At 46.7% G+C, this 13,928-nt stretch overlaps 1 protein-coding gene across 1 annotated transcript in view; it reads left to right on the forward strand.

Moving 5' to 3' along the window:
• The window catches only part of senp6a (SUMO specific peptidase 6a), a 165,678-nt gene that overhangs the window by 14,385 nt on the left and 137,365 nt on the right, over positions 1 to 13,928 (forward strand). The window contains exons 17-21 of the mRNA XM_079571696.1: positions 1,075 to 1,157; positions 2,181 to 2,266; positions 2,339 to 2,407; positions 2,484 to 2,634; positions 2,704 to 2,938. Of these exons, the coding sequence (XP_079427822.1) occupies positions 1,075 to 1,157; positions 2,181 to 2,266; positions 2,339 to 2,407; positions 2,484 to 2,634; positions 2,704 to 2,904 (590 nt within the window). The 3' untranslated portion in view covers positions 2,905 to 2,938. The remainder of the gene's footprint in view (positions 1 to 1,074; positions 1,158 to 2,180; positions 2,267 to 2,338; positions 2,408 to 2,483; positions 2,635 to 2,703; positions 2,939 to 13,928) is intronic.

Consider the following 13,928-nt stretch of genomic DNA (forward strand, 5'->3'; position numbering starts at 1 on the left):
AGCACATGCTGCGGCACTGGGAGAGGTGTGAGGACGCAATGCGTTGCCCCGTTCGTAAAAAGAGCCTAATTTAATGTGCATAAGGCTGGAGTGCAGCCATCAGAAAACACCTGGTGAGAGTTAGGAGCGGCTATGGCACGAGCACAGTCACAACAACCAACCAATCAAGCGGGTTGCGAGGATAAACGGAGGGAGATATGTTTCCAAAAAGAAAAGCGTGGGTGAGTTTGGTGGAGTTACTTTTACTTTTCTTGTCTGAACTGCAACACGTTCACACATATTACAATGCGAGATCTACAAGGCTTAGTTATGAGTGAAAGCCGCTTGTTGCTCCATTATCCGTGCGTACCGGGCCGGCGCTGTGTTAGTGAAGAGAGCTACAGCAGGACTGTCGGGCGCATGAAGACGAGCAGCAATAACATGTCTATGAGCGAGACCCGCAGTCGGGGAACACCGGCCGCCTCCGGCGTTTGGAAGGTCCGATGTTGACCCCGTTATAACGTTGTGTGTTCAGAGTGAATGAATGAATGCATTGTTCTCACATATACAGTTGAGCTTGGGATCATTTAATTTTGTTGAATGTTTTAGGAGAAACAACAGCTCAATGTCCAATGCTAACTGATTCATGTAAACCAATGGACGCCGCTAGGCTAGGCTAACCCATAGAAATGAGTGAGCGCTAAGTTAACATGCATATTCATAAGTTTCTATAAAAACGCTGCTCCTTTCAGCCTGGTCCAGCACCAGTGATCAGATCCTACGCTTCCACAATGAATGCATTTAGTTTTACAGTTTTATTCTGGCTTTAAGTGAGTACTTTTAACTCTAGTTTGACGTTTGGACGCAGCCAGTTTCCTCCTTGGCTGCGCTCTGGGAGCTCACGATCTGATTGGCTCATCAGCTGTTTTTCGCAGCTTTTTTTCAACAGCGAAAAAAAAATACACTGAATTTTTTTCAATATGGTGGTGAAAAACGGATGCAAAAAATTCAGATGCATAAATTCAGTGTATAAAAAAACACCTTGATAATAAAAACACAAGTTAACCTTCATACTGGTTTGTTCTCTTGTTGCAGGTGAGCTCCACAGGATCAGCGTCTGTTACGGCTCCAGAGACGACGAGGCGTTTACTTTCTCTGACGACCAGAGCTCCTGCCAGGTCTGACTGACTGACCCACACTGACCCACACACTGACCCACACTGACCCACACACTGACCCACACACTGACCCACACACTGACCCGCACAACACTGTCCGACATGTGTGTGGAAAAAAGGCAAATAAAAAGTCACGGTACATGAAAATGTTTCCAAGAAAAATATGAAAAATGAGACAAATATGGGGAAAATCCAGGAAAACACAAAAAAGGAAAAAATAGGATAAATGCAATAAAAAAACATTAAAAACATTAAAAAAAAACTCAAATCTGGAAAAATGAGTGTGGGAAAAATCCAGGAAAAAACACACACCAAAAAAAGAAAAAAAGGCAAAGTAGGTTTTAAACTCTGCAGAGAAAAAAGTGCGAAGAAATGCCAAAAAGGCGGAAAATTATGTGGAAAAAAGAATTTAGAAAAAAGTAAAAACTCTGAAATTTAACAATGTGGAAAGAAATTAAACAAATACGGGGAAATGCAGGAAAAAGGTAAAACAGGAAAGAGAAAATGCAGAAAAGGAAAAATTTTTAAAATGTTAGTAAAAAATAAAAAATGAGGGTAACATTTTTTGGGGAGAAAATCCAGGAAAAAACACATGGAAAAAAAGGCAAAAAAAAAAGTGGAAAACATTGTGGCAATAATAAAATAAATTAGAATATATATTTAAAAAATGTGTGCGAAAAACAAGTGCAGAAAACATTTGTGAACATTTTCATTGAATGTGGAAATAATCAAACCGTGTCGGGATAAAATCGGAAAGTTCCCCCCGAAAAAAAGAAGAGAAAATGCAGTGAAAATGAAACGGAGAAGCCTGATGAGTCTGATGTTCCTCCTGGACTCTGAGTCTGATGTTCCTCCTGGACTCTGAGTCTGATGTTCCTCCTGGACTCTGAGTCTGATGTTCCTCCTGGACTCTGAGTCTGATGTTCCTCCTGGACTCTGAGTCTGATGTTCCTCCTGGACTCTGAGTCTGATGTTCCTCCTGGACTCTGAGTCTGATGTTCCTCCTGGACCTTCTGCTTTCAGGACGAGTGCAGTGAAGACGGAGCTCTGGCCGACGACGCCTCCAACGACGGCTCGTCCTTCTCCTCCAAACCCACGCTCTGCAGACAGTGAGTGTCCAGCAGGGGGCGCCGCTCTCCCCCCCCCCCCGCAGCAGCACTAACGCTCCGCTGTGTTCACAGGCCCTGCATCCTCATCATGGACTCGCTGAGAGGCCCCGCCCGCTCCACCGTGGTCAAGACGCTCCGAGAGTGAGTTCATCCTGGAGATCCTGGACTGTGCTGATCAGGAGGTGGACTCCATAACCAGGTGTGTGTGTGTGTGCAGGTACCTGGAGGTGGAGTGGGAGGTCCGGCGAGGTTCCCACAGGAGCTTCAACAAAGACGTGATGAAAGGCTCCAGCCCCAGAGTCCCTCAGCAGGACAACTTCAGCGACTGCGGCGTCTACGTCCTGCAGTACGTGGAGAGCTTCTTCCAGGTCAGACGCACCTTCTTCCTCTCATGTTCTGTCACGACACAGGCTGACACAGGTTCTTGTCTCCTGCAGAACCCCATCCCCAGCTTCCACCTGCCCCTGAACCTGTCGGACTGGTTTCCCCCGCAGAGGATGAAGACCAAGCGTGAGGAGATCAAGGCTCTGATCCTGAGGCTGCAGTCGGAGCAGCAGCCGCCGCAGCAGCAGAACGGCAGCCCCCCCTCAGACCCCCACAGCCTGGACCCGGCGCCGCTGGACGAGCTCAGCCCCTGAACATGTACAAAAGAATAATAATAATAATAAGGAGAGAAAGACTCAGCGTTTATTTAAGCTTCGTTTGCCTTAAAACATGGTGTGTTTTTTAATTCTCATGTTCTGTGCAAAGTAAAGAGATCACATTACTGCGCCTCGTCTCGCCTCACTCGCCCTCAGAGGAGCAGAGATCCTCTCGCCTCAGACAGAGGAGCAAAGATCCTCTCGCCTCAGACAGAGGAGCAAAGATCCTCTCGCCTCAGACAGAGGAGCACACCATCCTCTCGCCTCACTCGACCTCAGAGGAGCAAAAGAATCTGCTTTTTCTGCTTCATTTGAAAAGTCTGAATGAACCCCAGGTGCAGCTGGAGCTCCCCCCGCTGGCCACTGTGGGAATGACACATTAACCTCTTACCCCCCGCCTGAACTCAGGGCGTTTTCTCTGGTTAAATTTTACCCAAATCTAAAAGCTTCTTACGGCCTAAACGTCACGCATAGTCCCAGCGGCCATTTTGAATACTGAAGTAGAAGTATGCAGTACTACGCAGTACTACGCAGTACTACACAGTGCTACGCAGTAGTACTGCAACAGGTAACAGTATCTCTACTCAGGATATTAAAGAAAGACGAACAATGTGAAGAAACCAGTAAACCTGTGTCTGTGGAGCGACAGCAGGACTTACTAAAGATCTGCTCCACTCTGAAGACTAAATGAACACATCAAAGAGGGAACAGGAAACCTTTCACTGGGATTTTTAGTTTGTCGACAGAGTCTCAGGCGCCAGATGTGCATCAGCGTCCGAACTGGTCTGTCAGTTAGGAAGGAGTTAGGGGGAGGAGCCTCAAAGATAACTATCATAGCCACTTTAGCATAGGGACCTCTGATGCTAACTATCATAGCCACTTTAGCATAGGGACCTCTGGTGCTAACTATCATAGCCACTTTAGCATAGACCTCTGGTGCTAACTAGCATAGCCACTTTAGCATAGGGACCTCTGGTGCTAACTATCATAGCCACTTTAGCATAGGGACCTCTGGTGCTAACTAGCATAGCCACTTTAGCATAGGGACCTCTGATGCTAACTATCATAGCCACTTTAGCATAGACCTCTGGTGCTAACTATCATAGCCACTTTAGCATAGGGACCTCTGGTGCTAACTAGCATAGCCACTTTAGCATAGGGACCTCTGGTGCTAACTAGCATAGCCACTTTAACATAGGGACCTCTGGTGCTAACTATCATAGCCACTTTAGCATAGGGACCTCTGGTGCTAACTATCATAGCCACTTTAGCATAGGGACCTCTGGTGCTAACTATCATAGCCACTTTAGCATAGGGACCTCTGATACTAACTATCATAGCCACTTTAGCATAGGGACCTCTGGTGCTAACTATCATAGCTACTTTAGCATAGGTACCTCTGATGCTAACTATCATAGCCACTTTAGCATAGGGACCTCTGATGCTAACTATCATAGCCACTTTAGCATAGGGACCTCTGATGCTAACTATCATAGCCACTTTAGCATAGGGACCTCTGATGCTAACTATCATAGCCACTTTAGCATAATGACCTCTGGTGCTAACTATCATAGCCACTTTAGCATAGGGACCTCTGATGCTAACTATCATAGCCACTTTAGCATAATGACCTCTGGTGCTAACTATCATAGCCACTTTAGCAAAGGGACCTCTGGTGCTAACTATCATAGCCACTTTAGCATAGGGACCTCTGATGCTAACTATCATAGCCACTTTAGCATAGGGACCTCTGATGCTAACTATCATAGCCACTTTAGCATAGGGACCTCTGATGCTAACTATCATAGCCACTTTAGCATAATGACCTCTGGTGCTAACTATCATAGCCACTTTAGCATAGGTACCTCTGATGCTAACTATCATAGCCACTTTAGCATAGGGACCTCTGATGCTAACTATCATAGCCACTTTAGCATAGGGACCTCTGGTGCTAACTATCATAGCCACTTTAGCATAGACCTCTGGTGCTAACTAGCATAGCCACTTTAGCATAGGGACCTCTGGTGCTAACTATCATAGCCACTTTAGCATAGGGACCTCTGGTGCTAACTAGCATAGCCACTTTAGCATAGGGACCTCTGATGCTAACTATCATAGCCACTTTAGCATAGGGACCTCTGGTGCTAACTAGCATAGCCACTTTAGCATAGGGACCTCTGATGCTAACTATCATAGCCACTTTAGCATAGGGACCTCTGATGCTAACTAGCCGGTGATCAGGATCTATGTGCCATCCCATAATCCACCGCGCCGCTCCTCACAGGGATCTAAGTCGACCCATGAAAGGTTAAAGGTCAGAGCGAGGGTTTCGGATACAGCTGTGGCAGGCATATCGGGGACAGGAAGAGAATCTGAGCTAGCGAACGCTGGAGAATCGGGGCTACGGTGTTTAGCGCATGCGCAGCCTCGCATGTTTACGGCAGCTCTTTGATACTTTATTGATCTCACAGATGGAGAAAGTGTTAATTAGGCAATGTGTAAATTATGTCGGCTATATTTATGTAAAAAACATTGAAATAAATAATTGTAATGATGATGATAGAAATGATAACGATTATGAAAGATTTGACAAAGCAAAGCAGCTTTATGAGGACCTAACCAATTTAAATCTTATATTTGGCTGCCTTGTGTGTAAATATATAGGCCTATATATATTATCATAGATTGTACATTTTTTATAGTCAATTGTTGTGTTTTTGTTTAGTCAAATCTGATCGTTTATAATTATTATTATAATTTATATCATCATCAACATCATCATTATTTTGTTTATTTGTATTTTCTATAAATATACACAATTTACAACTTGTTGTTCTGTTGCTTTGTCAAATCTTTCATAATTGTTATCATTTCTATCATCATTACAATTATTTATTTCAATGTTTTTTACATAAATATAGCCGACATAATTTACACATTGCCTAATTAACACTTTCTCTGTCTGTGAGATCAGTAAAGTATCAAAGAGCTGCCGTAAACATGCGAAGCTGCGCATGCGCTAAACACCGTAGCCCCGATTCTCCAGCGTTCGCTAGCTCAGATTCTCTTCCTGTCTCCAATTCTCTTCCTGTCCCCGATATGCCTGCCACAACAGCCATTGTTACATGTTTTGGTACTTAATTATACTTCGGTATTCAAAATGGCCGCCATAACAAAAGTCACATGACTGGAAGGCATGTGCCTCATTTGAAAGCTAAGACCTACAGAGCAGATCTAAATGGATCTTTTTCTTTTCTTTCTTTGTCACTGTTTTTTTTGTGTGTGTTTTCATCCCTGTTTTCTTCTAGTTTTGAAGCTTTTAGATTTGGGTAAAGCCGTGCTCGGTTCAGGTGGGGGTTCAGGTGGGGGTTCAGGGGAGTCTCGGCCTGTGGAGCTGGATCTGAGAGTTAAAGGTAAGTTTCTGTCAGAGCAGATCTCCATGGAAACGGCCTCAGCCATGAGCTCAGCGGAGAACCTGAGGAGAACCTGAGGAGAACCTGAGGAGAACCTCCTCCTGATGATCCAGTCTCACACAGGCTCTCTGTGATTGGCCGTTTGGCGCTGACTCCTCCCCTTTCACAAACCCTCAGAGAAACACAGGGGGAACTAAACTGATGATCCACAAGTTTGTCATTTGTGTAAAAATGAGCTGAAGGAGGGAAGGAGGGAGGGAGGGAGGGAAGGAGGGAAGGAGGGAGGGAGGGAGAGAAGGAGGGAGAGAAGGAAGGAGGGAAGGAGGGAAGGAAGGAAGGAAGGAGGGAGAGAAGGAAGGAGGGAAGGAAGGAAGGAGGGAGAGAAGGAGGGAAGTAGGGAGGGAAGGAAGGAAAGAAGGAGGGAGGGAAGGAAGGAGGGAGGGAAGGAAGGAGGGAAGGAGGGAGGGAAGGAAGGAAAGAAGGAGGGAGGGAAGGAAGGAAAGAAGGAGGGAGGGAAGGAAGGAGGGAGGGAAGGAAGGAAAGAAGGAGGGAGGGAAGGAGGGAAGTAGGGAGGGAAGGAAGGAAAGAAGGAGGGAGGGAAGGAAAGAAGGAGGGAGGGAAGGAAGGAGGGAGGGAAGGAAGGAAAGAAGGAGGGAGGGAAGGAGGGAAGTAGGGAGGGAGGGAAGGAAAGAAGGAGGGAGGGAAGGAAGGAGGGAGGGAAGGAAGGAAAGAAGGAGGGAGGGAAGGAAGGAGGGAGGGAAGGAAGGAAAGAAGGAGGGAGGGAAGGAAGGAGGGAGGGAAGGAAGGAAAGAAGGAGGGAGGGAAGGAGGGAAGTAGGGAGGGAAGGAAGGAAAGAAGGAGGGAGGGAAGGAAAGAAGGAGGGAGGGAAGGAAGGAGGGAGGGAAGGAAGGAAAGAAGGAGGGAGGGAAGGAAGGAGGGAGGGAAGGAAGGAAAGAAGGAGGGAGGGAAGGAAGGAGGGAGGGAAGGAAGGAAAGAAGGAGGGAGGGAAGGAAAGAAGGAGGGAGGGAAGGAAGGAAAGAAGGAGGGAGGGAAGGAAGGAGGGAGGGAAGGAGGGAAGTAGGGAGGGAAGGAAGGAAAGAAGGAGGGAGGGAAGGAAGGAAGGAAGGAGGGAGAGAAGGAGGGAAGTAGGGAGGGAAGGAAGGAAAGAAGGAGGGAGGGAAGGAGGGAAGTAGGGAGGGAAGGAAGGAAAGAAGGAGGGAGGGAAGGAAGGAAGGAAAGAAGGAGGGAGGGAAGGAGGGAAGTAGGGAGGGAAGGAAGGAAAGAAGGAGGGAGGGAAGGAAGGAAGGAAGGAGGGAGAGAAGGAGGGAAGTAGGGAGGGAAGGAAGGAAAGAAGGAGGGAGGGAAGGAGGGAAGTAGGGAGGGAAGGAAGGAAAGAAGGAGGGAGGGAAGGAAGGAAGGAAAGAAGGAGGGAGGGAGGGAAGGAGGGAAGTAGGGAGGGAAGGAAGGAAAGAAGGAGGGAGGGAAGGAGGGAAGTAGGGAGGGAAGGAAGGAAAGAAGGAGGGAGGGAAGGAAGGAAGGAAAGAAGGAGGGAGGGAGGGAAGGAGGGAAGTAGGGAGGGAAGGAAGGAAAGAAGGAGGGAGGGAAGGAAGGAAGGAAGGAGGGAGAGAAGGAGGGAAGTAGGGAGGGAAGGAAGGAAAGAAGGAGGGAGGGAAGGAGGGAAGTAGGGAGGGAAGGAAGGAAAGAAGGAGGGAGGGAAGGAAGGAAAGAAGGAGGGAGGGAAGGAGGGAAGTAGGGAGGGAAGGAAGGAAAGAAGGAGGGAGGGAAGGAAGGAAGGAAGGAGGGAGAGAAGGAGGGAAGTAGGGAGGGAAGGAAGGAAAGAAGGAGGGAGGGAAGGAAGGAAGGAAGGAGGGAGAGAAGGAGGGAAGTAGGGAGGGAAGGAAGGAAAGAAGGAGGGAGGGAAGGAAGGAGGGAGGGAAGGAAGGAGGGAAGGAGGGAGGGAGGGAAGGAAGGAGGGAGGGAAGGAAGGAAAGAAGGAGGGAGGGAAGGAGGCAGGGAGGGAGAGAAGAAGGGGGGAGGGAAGGAAGAAGGAGGGAAGGAAGGAGGGAGGGAGGGAGAGGAGGAGAGAAGGAAGGAGGGAAGGAGGGAGGGAAGGAAGGAAAGAAGGAGGGAGGGAAGGAGGGAGGGAGGGAGAGAAGAAGGAAGGAGGGAAGGAAGAAGGAGGGAAGGAGGGAGAGGAGGAGGGAGGGAGAGAAGGAAGGCTGTGAATGGTGGAGGAAAGTTGTAATTATAATATATATATTATAAAAACAAAGTAGGCTGAAATAGTTGTCGACTATTCCAATAATCGATGAGTGGTTTCAGCCCTAATACTGTTGGATAATCACCGCAGGCCACGCCCACTTCTTTAAAAACCTCATTATTATGGTGTTTCTAAACCGTTATACGTCACGCTGATCTACAATCTGTCGACAGCAGAAAATCAAACGTTCACATGTTTCCCTTTATCATCAGTGACTGGATTCACTTTATTCTGAATATCGTCTCCACTTTTAGAGCCTTTATGAGGAAACTGACCTTTGACCCCTTTCTCCTCCTTTAACAAACGCTGAATCTGCAGAGACGTGGAGAGAAACAGCTGTGTGGCGCCCTCTTGTGGTTTGATCTCGAACATAAACTTTCACCTGGAAACAAAAGCCCTGATCTTTACAAAAACATGTATAACAGCCTCGGACTGAACGATGTAATGGAGGGATTTTTAACCTGGTTTATTGAGTTTTGAATTGAAAAAAAACAAGGAGAGATTTTCATTTTTACAGACTTGTCCTTTAATAAAACAGTTTCTTTCAAAACCAAATATAAAGAATCTAAAATCCCTCTTTTAAAGTTTCCTGTTTCACCTGCAGCGTCTTTAAAAAGTGCAAATATCCACAAAAACTGCAGAAAAGGCTCCAGAACCTCCAGAACTAATACATATCTCCGTCTTCCGGGTTTGCGTCCGTGCGTCGTGACGTCACCGGCTCACGTGGGCTGCCAGGTCCGTTCATTTTCCTCCTGTTTGAGCGCGGCCTTGTTTTCATAAAGAAGTGAAGACGAGTTTAAACACGGCAACAAGTCTCAACTTTAATGCTTTTAATGCCACAAAATAATAATAATAATAATAATAATAATAATAATAATAATACAAAAAATCGATCCATATTTGATTTTTTTAAGATTTGCAAATATTCCATCAAACCGAGAAACGAGTGGACTTTTGAGATTCAAAACAACGAGCAGCTTCTGAGCAAAAACACGGCAGCCGAGTTTGCCCAAAACTTCACCGTCGTTATTTCTGCGAATACGCCCGGATTACAAAACGATTCAATAAATATATATATATATATAATAAATCTATTTAGAAACACAGAGTCAGTGCCATAATTCAAATGTTTTTGCTAATTTATTAATTTTTTTGTTTCCTGGTGAAAATTAGTTATTCTGTCACTCCCTCATTAAAAACATGGCTGAAGTGTTGCCTTGGCACATTCACGTATTTCTGAGTAATCTGTAAAAACTCTGATGGCGGCCATTTTAGGGATAGGTTTGACTGATGGCGGCCATTTTAGGGATAGGTTTGCCTGAGTCCTCCTAGGAACGCCCCCACCTCCTGGAGACGCCTCCGAGCTTTGGTCACCAGCCGAGTAACCAACCACTGCTCCTCAGCAGAACCCCCTCCCCACTGATGCCACAGACAGCGTGTGGAGGGGGCGTGTCTAAAGGCTCAGAGGTTCTTAAAGAGACAGAGGCCTATTTCAAGACATTCACTACAGCCATTTTGAGAGAGACATTTTATACAAGGCAGTTATTCTAATTTACTGCATTTACAGACCAGCAGAAGGTTTGTCATCATTGTAGTGAGATATAGACTGGTGCTATGGGGCTGACAAAAGCAGAACACCCCCTCTTTAAAGCAGAACACCCCCTCTTTAAAGCAGAACACCCCCTCTTTAAAGCAGAACACCCCCTCTTTAAAGCAGAACACCCCCTCTTTAAAGCAGAACACCCCCTCTTTAAAGCAGAACACCCCCTCTTTAAAGCAGAACACCCCCTCTTTAAAGCAGAACACGCCCTCTTTAAAGCAGAACACCCCCTCTTTAAAGCAGAACACCCCCTCTTTAAAGCAGAACACCCCCTCTTTAAAGCAGAACACCCCCTCTTTAAAGCAGAATACCCCCTCTTTAAAGCAGAACACCCCCTCTTTAAAGCAGAACACCCCCTCTTTAAATAAAATAAAACGTGAAACACATTTTTTTTTTTTAAACAAAAAGTGGAAAAACTGAAATGTGGGGTAAAAATTGTTTTTTTTATTTTGTATTTTTCCAGGATGAAACTCATTGAGATTAAAAATCTCTTTTTCAAGTGTCCTGGCCAAGATGCAGGAGAACAAATCAAAAAAATGGTGAAGTGTTTTTTCTGCCCTTTCGTCGTTAAAGGAAGTTTCTCGGTCGTTTTACCTCAAATAAACGATGCAAATGTTAAATCAATAACATTTTGCAAAGATTAATAAATGAAAATTTTTCATCTGTTTCATGGCTCTATATGACAAATAACTTAGCACAAGTATCAAACAAAGTATCGTTGAATCTCGTTGAATCTCGTTGAATCTCGTGGCCCGGGCGCTGGTTTCTGCGGGCGGATCTGGCATCCTGTCCGTGGGAAGCTCCGGGAGGCCGGACCGGGGAGGGGCGCAGACCGTGGCCGAGAACAGCGACTCCTGCGCGGACACCGAGCAGCTGGAGCCCCCGGGAGGCTGTGGACACGGACCAGGCGGGACTCGGAGCTCCTGTTTTCGGGTTTTTCCCTCCGGATTCTCCGGCGCTGATCCGCGGCTCAAGCTAAAGGTAAACGAGGCTAAAGCTAACGCCGACCCGCGCCGCCAACTCTCCCCGATTATTCAGGCTTTAAATCGGGGGAAACAATCCTCTTAGCTCCGGTCAAACCTGTCCAGAACATCCCCACACACCCTCACAAACGCTCAGCAGAAGAAACAGCCTTTATTTCTGCTTTTGGGTTCAATTCCAGCCATTTTGATGAATAAATCTCAGCCTGACCGCGTTCAAAACCAAAGCCCTATTGTGAAAAACAACTTATTTACGTTTCGTGCTCTTTTAAACCATTTCCCCGCCGCGTTATTCGATTTGTCATTTCATTTTTTAATCACCAAACGACCGCTTTAAACTTCGGCTGGAGTTCAAAGTGAAAACGATCACGTTTTTCCTGTCAATGTTCAACTCTTCCGCCGAGCCCCGGGCACGGGGTCACTGTTTGAATGGAGCGTGCGGAGCCATAAACGCCGTGTGGAAACGTCGTTAACCGGCTTTGAAAAGTGGCTCCGCGGGAAACACACCGGCTCTTTACGCTTTCGGGCACAGACGAGCTGTTCACGAGACGTGTTTGTTTGAGGAAACGTGCGGAGTCACGGGGTCTCGCGCGGTGCTGTCGCGGGGGGAAAGTTGATGCTAAATGTTGCGGTTTTTCCAATGGGAGTTCGTCTCCGTCATGTCTGGTCAAGCACAAAGGGGGAGAGTCAGTGGTGTGTGAGGCAGTGCGTGGGACAGAGGCGCGTGCACCGGCCCGGGACAGGCCCCCCCCCGGTGTCCCTGCAGCCCCCCGGCTCCAGGAGCGGAGGTGCTCCCGGTGTAGCCCGGGATCCAGGGCTCTTCCCGGGGGTCGGTGTTACATAAGCTCCGGGTAATTGTGTCTGTGGGAAGAGTCGCTACAACAGAGGCTGCTCTTAAAGGGACAGTTCTGTTTCCTGAGGGACCACAGTGACCACCGGGACCACAGGGACCACAGGGACCACCGTGACCACAGTGACCACAGGGACCACAGGGACCACAGGGACCACCGTGACCACAGCAGAGATAGTGGGACCAGGGATGTGGAGAGCAGGGTCTGATCGGCCCCCGGGCTAAAGCTTTCCAGGGCCCCCCATATTCTGTCTGTCTGTCTGGGGGTCCTCTCACTGAGATCTTTTTTTATTTTAATGGTGCATTTCTAACAAATCAGTATTTGTCAGTTTTTTTTTTGTGTCAACGCAATGAAAATGGCTCAGACCTTGTTTAGACCTGGTTTAGTCCTGGTTTAGTCCTGGTTTAGTCCTGGTTTAGTCCTGGTTTAGTCCTGGTTTAGTCCTGGTTTAGTCCTGGTTCAGTCCTGGTTTAGTCCTGGTTTAGTCCTGGTTTAGTCCTGGTTCAGTCCTGGTTCAGTCCTGGTTTAGACCTGGTTCAGTCCTGGTTTAGTCTCAGTACAAAGTCGTCTGATGAAGCCTTACATGTGAGGGAGTCTGCAAAAAGAGAGAGGGAATTCTCCGTGAGCTCAGGGGCCCCTCAACCTGCCGGGACCCTGGGTTTAGCCCCCGGGTTTAGCCCCTGATTTAGCCCCTGGGTTCAGCCCCTGGGTTTAGCCCCTGGGCCGGGCGCTCCTGAATCACAGACTCGGTGCTGCAGATTTATCAGGGCTGGGCCGAGACACAAAGACCAGATTGATCTTTGTTTGTTTGTGTCGCAGTTTCTCACACACGACACATTGTGTTAAAAACAACACAAAGTCACACAAACTCAACCATCGCAAAAGGAACAAACAGGACCTGAGGTTTGTTCAGAGGGCGGGGCCACACGTCATTGTACCTGGATACTACAGTACATGCAGTACAGTGTAGTACGTACACAGTGGAGTCATGTGTATTAGTACTTTACAGGTACATACTGGGATCATGTGTATTAGTACTTTACAGGTACATAAAGTAACAGGACCCTGAGGACTTAAAGGGACAGTGTTCTTACCTGAGCTTAGACGAGTTCATGTGTACCTGTCTGGTCTTTGTGTGAACGCTCAGTCACGCTAAACGACCAAAGCTGTTGTTAGCATTTAGCCTCTCCCCATGTGTTCATGTATCAGTGACTGAGCTCTTCCACAGACCAGACAGGTACGGATCAACTCGTCTAACTCGGGTCAGAACAGACCTCAGTGTGAAGAGCGCTGCTCCTTTAAGGTTTATTTTATTTATTTATTACACGTGTTTACACTTGTTTACATTGTACTGACTGTGGCTTGTGCAATAAATCAAGTTTACTGTAAAATAAATAATAAATGAACAGTTTAACAGTAACAATATTATATTATAGAAACATTAACATCACAGTTCCTCTGCAGTACAAGTACTTTATCGAGTATCGCAGTACCTTTGTTTGCAGTACATTCTGTGTACTTGAGTAAAGAATCACTTCCTGTATCGCAGACGTATCGGATCGAATCAAACAGAAAAATCCATTTTCTTCATGTTTTTGCCCCATTTTACCACTTTTTTTTCTTTATTTTGCCCAAATGTTTTTATGTTTTCACAGTTTCCCAGTTTCCCTCATTGTCACTTTATTCCCACTTTATTCCCACTTTATTCCCACTTTATTCCCACTTTATTCCCACTTTATTCCCACGTTATTCCCACTGTCCCATGTTCTGCTGCTCCTCGACGTCTCTCAGGGAAATGATCCAGATCATAAAATAATAATGATTAAAATGAGTTTGAACTTTGTCCCGACGCCTCGTAACAACTCACCGTCGTAAAGTGCACCACACACGACAAAAAACACACACACACACACACAC

Source organism: Gobius niger (assembly GCF_951799975.1).
Source record: "Gobius niger genome assembly, chromosome: 15".
Taxonomy (NCBI): domain Eukaryota; kingdom Metazoa; phylum Chordata; class Actinopteri; order Gobiiformes; family Gobiidae; genus Gobius; species Gobius niger.